At 53.0% G+C, this 5,989-nt stretch overlaps 1 protein-coding gene across 3 annotated transcripts in view; it reads right to left on the bottom strand.

Moving 5' to 3' along the window:
- Ephb3 (EPH receptor B3) overlaps positions 1–5,989 on the bottom strand; it is an 18,189-nt gene that overhangs the window by 9,069 nt on the left and 3,131 nt on the right. For 2 of the 3 annotated variants that reach the window (XM_031363488.1, XM_031363490.1), the window contains exon 2: positions 1,160–1,224. In XM_031363488.1, coding sequence (XP_031219348.1) covers positions 1,160–1,224 — 65 coding nt within the window. Of the gene's footprint in view, positions 1–1,159; positions 1,225–2,616; positions 3,144–5,989 lie in introns of those variants that run through there. The other variant, XM_031363489.1, reaches the window with a different exon arrangement.

Here is a 5,989-nt window from a genome sequence, read left to right as displayed (position 1 = left end):
ACACACACACACACACACACACACACACACACACACACACACACACACCGGCTCCAAGCCTAGCTTTCTGGGTGTCTATGTCACAGGATCAAAGCCCTGCTTTCTGAGCACCTGTGTTACTTAACCTCCCTGTGACTCAGTTTCTTGGTCTGAAACCAAGAGATAACTAGCATGCCTCAGGAATACAGAACTAAATGAGGAAGGCACCTGGAATAGGGCTGAGACCTTGGGAAGCCTGATGTCAGTCCTATGTGTTATCTTGGGGGGGGGGGTCTCAGTTTTACCACCTGTAAAGTGGGCTGACTGGAATTAGATAAGGATTTGGGGAACCAAACAGTGCAACTTGGCTAATCTTGCCCTACCAAGAGAGAGCATTTGGTGAGAGCTGGCTGTCAACACTACCAACACATTTCATCGTCACAAAAATTCCACAAGAAACCCAAGGTTTTTAGAAGATTCAGAGCAGCTAAAATCCAGTTGTCCCGATAGTTGCAGGGCCTGTAGTACCATCGAACCCCAGGGCCCTAGGGCTCAGCCCAACCATGAAGGCCACTGGAAGAAGTTAATTCCAACAGCTGAGAGATATTAGGATGGTAGGAATTTAATAGTCAAGAAATAGAGGCCCAGAAAAGTCAATTGCTCTGCTCAAAGGCACATATGTTATGTTAGAGATCTGGAGCCCAGGCCTCCTGGCTCTTTTTAAAAAGTTTGCTTATTTATTTATATTTATTTATTTATTTTTAAAGACAGGTTCTCTCACTATGTAGTCCTGGCTGTCCTAGAACTATGTAGACCGGGCTGTCCTAGAACTCACAGAGATCTGTCTGCCTCTGCCTCCCAAGTGCTTCTTCTATTAAAAGCACAAGCCACTATGCTCTGGCTTCGTTTCCTGGGTCCTGAGCCAGCATTCTTCCCAGGGACCCAGGCGGAAGAGGGGCAGTCTGGATAGGCTTGGAAGGGAAATAGGACAAAGATGGACCAGCAGACAGAAGAATGAGAGACACAAACATTCACACCTTTGGAGGATCGAGCTAAGGTGACAAAAGAGGGGAATGAGAATACCACAGGAGCTGAGGACAGAGGCAGCCCAGGGCCAGGCCTTCGAGAGAGAAGGCATAACAGCAACCAGTATCCAGTACGGATGATGGGCAACTCTTACCCCACTCTCTGGATGAGATGTCCATGCCAACTCGGACGTCACCCATTTCGTGTCCATGAGAGTCTCTGGGGAAGCAACAGAAGGGAAGGTCAGGGGCTAACCTCAGAATGAGGGAGAAGTCACCCAGGAAAGTCAGGGATGTAAAAAACCAGTTTCCATCTGGCACAGCTTTCCCCAAGAGACCCTGAAGTCATCCCCAGAGGTGTCACAACTCCAAAGATGTCTGGCTAGCTGGCTAGGGGTAGATGTCCACCTCTGTCCCTAGGCCTGGGTTAACTGAGGCTGGAGCAAAGGCTGGTTCACACACCTCAGGCTCTACTAATCTTCACACAAAGGGGCCAGCAGGGCCTTTATCCTGGAACAAAGGGCTGTGGGCTTCAGACCCAGCAGTGTGGGCCTCCCCTGACTCTATTCCCAGCACAAAGGCCCAGCCTCACACACTGCCCTGGGGAAGAGCAGTGGCAGGCCAGGGCCTGCTCCCAGCCTCCTCCTCAGCCAGCCACCTGTGGGAGTTGAAGCAAGGATACTCTTTGAGGTAAAAGGACCACCGGATGCCTAGAACTTAGTTCAAAGTTTCATGAAATCCTTGGAGAAGGCACCACTCACAGACCTCTATGGAAGAGGGATGCCCGGACAAAGCTGGTCTAACTGACAAAACTGTTAGGACATGGAGCAAGGGGCTGAAGATAGCGCAAGTTTGGGTCCAGCTGATTCAGTAACAAACCCCTTTAAAGGAATGAGAGAGCCAGGCATGGAGGCATATGCTTGTAATTCTAGCACCTGAGAGATTAGTGCTCAAAGGGTGAGGAGTTTCAGCTTAGTGTGGAAGTACATGGTGAGATTCTGTCTCCAAAACAAAAACCAATGCCTCCCCCCCCACAAGATAGCTCAGAAAACTGGAAACCAGCTGTGTGTCCCACCAAACTTCTCCCTCCAGGAAGTGGCTTGAATCTCTAAGTCAGGTGACTTGCCTTCCTCTGTGAACCAAGGGACAGCCCCTCTCTGTTCTGAGCGCCAGCTTCCTTGTCAGTTTGGGCACCTTTAATGTTCTAGACACGAACTTGCATCCCTAGAATCTGGTTCTGAGTTTTGGCTGGACAACTGAAGACAGCATGACCCCAAGATCAGACCTAGCATGACCCCAGGAAGGGAAGGGACTGGACAACCCCCCCCCCCCTTCTTTCCTGTAACCTGAGAGTCAAGGCAGCCTCAACTTTGGACAGGCAGAGATACCCCAGAACGGCTAGAGGTCGTCACAGCCTTGGTGGGACAGCTGAGGGTCCCTAGAAGGTCCGAACTCCACATGTTCCCGCAGAAGCCATCAGAGAATCCAATGGGGATGGGGGTGGGGCAGGGCAGAGACGAGTGGACCCAAGTGGGTTGCACAGGGGCAGAGTGCAGCAGGCACTCTCTGCAAGGAGCCAGGCTCTATAACTACAGCAACTGCTGGTCCTTACTAAGCTGGCTGCATGGCAAGCTGTCCCAGCATCCTCTGGCAGACAGACCTACAGATACACATTTGGCAGGTGGTCCTTCAGGAAAGCAGAGATGGTCAGAAGCAGGGACCTAGAGACAGCACGGAAAGCAGGGTCTTAGCTGGACCAGAAGATGGTCCAAGTTGAATGACTCTGGCAGGCTGGGACCAGACGTCCGGGATGCTGGGCAGCGGACTACAACAGACAGTAAGATGAAGAGACAAGGAGGCCCAAAGAGACATCGACAGAGAAGGAGATTGCCAAGTGGCCTCTTCCCCAGCCGGCAGCCTGGAATACTCCTGTCCCAGGGAGCAGCCGCTCCGCGCAGAGCCAAGCGCACACCCTCCCCCCAGCCAACCAGCCGGCCAGTCCGCCTGCTTGTCTGCCCGCCGCCGCCTGCCGCTGCCCGCCCGCTGGAGCAGGCAAGGGCTCCCACTGCTCCCGCGCGCTGCCTCCCTCCTCCCTCTCCCTCACTTCCTTCTGCTCAGCCTGTGCCAAACCCATCTGGAACTGTTTAAACCCAAATATTCAGCCCCCTCCCCCCTCCAGCCAGATTCCTCCACAGTTTAAAACAAGCCCTGCGCTGGCTCCGGGAGGAGGGGAGGGGGAGGAGAGAGGGGAGGGCTGGAGGCGGGCGCAGGAGGAGGGAGAGGGAGGCTCTTCATTTCTGTTTAATTTCTGGAGAGGGAGGGAGGGGATCAGCCTTTGGCCATCGCTCAATCTCGGCACATTTTTCCCATTAATGAGGAGCGGACTTGGGTTTCCAGGCCTGTGTGCCTGAGGAGGGGCTCGGGCTCCGGTCACCAGGGTGGAGAGGAGGCGGGCCGCTCTGATTTCCCCTTTTCTCTTGGGAGAGGAGGGGTCTGCTCCTTGCAGTCTGCGTATCAGTGTCCTGGTCTCAGGACTGACTCCTGAGAACCCATCTCTACCCATGGTACCGGGAGGGAGATCTTTTCTCTGTTGTGAAGACACGGACTAAGAACAAAAGAGCAACGTGAGCAACCTCCAAACACTCCTTAGCTGCGGCTTACAGGCCAACCCCTCAACCAGGTGGCTGTGGAGGGAGATAAGAAAGGACGGCCACCCCCTAGACACAGGACTTGTATTGTTCTTAAGAGTCACACGGGGAAGCTATCACCAAGTTGGTGATCTGGAACTGGGGCTTTGATTAAACACCCTTTTGGTTTTCCACCGGGCCACAGCTGTAGCAAGTAGCTGTGGCAGCAACCGTGTGGCTCTCACCTATGCACAAACACAACACTTGCACAGGCTGTACCCAGTTCTCTGTGGCTGAACTTGTTTCCCACTAGTGGGACCAAAGAAGGGCAAGTCAACACATATGGTGGACAAATACACTCGCAACCACCCGCAAACACGTACACGGCCCCCCACACAGCTAGTCTGTCTTTTTCAGACAGATGCATATGGCACAAGCAGATTAGTCTCCTTAGACATTCACATACAGAGAATCTTTCTTCCACACAGATCCAGAGTGCCCCAAGGCAGGCCCACTCTTGGCCACACAGTCTTTCTAAGGACAGGCACGCCCAACCCAACAGTACATCCTCCTCTCACACACCCTGTCGCACAGCCATTCAAGGCACACCGTCCTGCACAGAAACTACAAACACAAGTACTAGTTCCCCTGCACATCACATGGAAAACACACCATAGCACCATGAAGGGGCTTGGAAACTCCATCTAAGAATCAGCTACCAGTGGGGCAGTGTGTGGTACACACCTTTAATCCCAGTACTTGGGAGGCAGAGGCAGAGGCAGAGGCAGAGGCAGAGGCAGAGGCAGAGGCAGAGGCAGAGGCAGAGGCAGAGGCAGGAGGATCCCTATGAGTTCGAGGCCAGGAAAGTCTACAGAGAGAGAGCTCTGAGACAATCAGGGTTACACACAGAGAAACCTTGTTTCAGGGGAGAAAAAGCATCAATCATTAAAGTTAGTGTAACAACTTGGAGGTTCTACACAGTGCAAGCGGGCTTTTCTTTGGAGCAATGGAAAAGTTGGAGGAAGGCGCTCTCACCCAGCCTCTCTAAGAGGCAGGGCAACCCCAGCTCTATTTCCTGTTGTCCTAGCTAAAGTAGGAGCTGTCAGTCAGGTCACAAGGCTGGGGGTGGGGCAGGGGCATTGAGATGATTCTGGGTGTGGCTGGGCGCGGCCTCCTCAGGTATAGCCCCTGCCTAAGCAGCAAGCCACTTCCCTGACAGCAAAATGGCAGTGTGGATTCCTAAGCCTTGGGGAGGGAAGCATCATTCAGCAGTTTGGCTCTGGAGCTGGAGTTTAAGGTGGAGGGCTGGCATGATGGGGACACTGTGGGTACCCTGGCCTGCCTCTGAGGGTCTCATTTGACTACACTTGTGCAAGAGCATAGCCTGAGATCTTTGCTGGCTGCCCTGGTGAAGGGCCAGGCCCACTCAATTTTACTGAGATTGCCAGACCCCACAGTACCTCCAGGTTCCAAGTCCTCTAGAACCCTGGAGCAGAGTGCCACCTTGGCCCAGGAAACAACAAACAAGAGGGGAGACAGATCAGAGCCAAGGAACCTTTGGCTTAAATGCAGGCCAAGGATTCTGAAGTGGTAGGAAAAAGACATATTTCAAGGTTAGGAAAGCTGGGGGGTATCACAGAAGGACAGGGACAGGGAACAGGGTCTGGTCAGAAAGGAGTGTCCTGAAGTCTTGACAAGTTGGAGAAAACTACCCCCACTGTCCTTACCCCCATAGAGTCCCTACTTTGCACCCAGAGGATCAGGTTCCCAGTTTCTTAGTCATGGGTCAGTTTATGTTCATGCTTGTACCAGCTGGAAAGCCCTGAGAGGGAAAGGGTCTGTGTGTGTGTGTGTGTGTGTGTGTGTGTGTGTGTGTGTCTGTGTCTGTGCGTGCGGACACTCAGGTAGGTATAGTGTTTTTTTTTTTCCCCTTTCTGTTATTGTTTCAATTTTTTGCTTTGAGTGTCTAACTTCCCCGGGGCCACTCTCCCATCCTTAGCTATGGTCCCTTGGTCTCCACATCAGGGATAGTGGGGAGGGGAGCGTCTCTGAACAGAGAACACATTTTGTTTTTCATTCTTTCTCTCAGATCATGGGGATTTGTAATTAAATAAACCTGAGAAGGAGAAGAGGGGAGAAGCACAGGGCAGAGAACCCAAAGCCTCAGTGTTCCCACCCTGGGCTGTCTCTGCCAGCCAGCCTGGACCATGGACATCTGGCCCTGGCACAAGGACTCCATTCCTCTCCAGGATGGCAGTCCCAGTGGCCCAACCAGGAGCTGAAGCGGAAGGCCATGGGAGACTTGGCCTAAGGATAGCCCTTGGGCCAAGGGGCCACTCCCACCCCATCAGGTACCCA

The sequence above is a fragment of the Mastomys coucha genome, unplaced genomic scaffold (genome assembly GCF_008632895.1).
Source record: "Mastomys coucha isolate ucsf_1 unplaced genomic scaffold, UCSF_Mcou_1 pScaffold12, whole genome shotgun sequence".
Taxonomy (NCBI): Eukaryota; Metazoa; Chordata; class Mammalia; order Rodentia; family Muridae; genus Mastomys; species Mastomys coucha.
The sequence above is the reverse complement of the archived record's forward strand: the minus strand, read 5'-3'. Positions and strand labels throughout refer to the sequence as shown.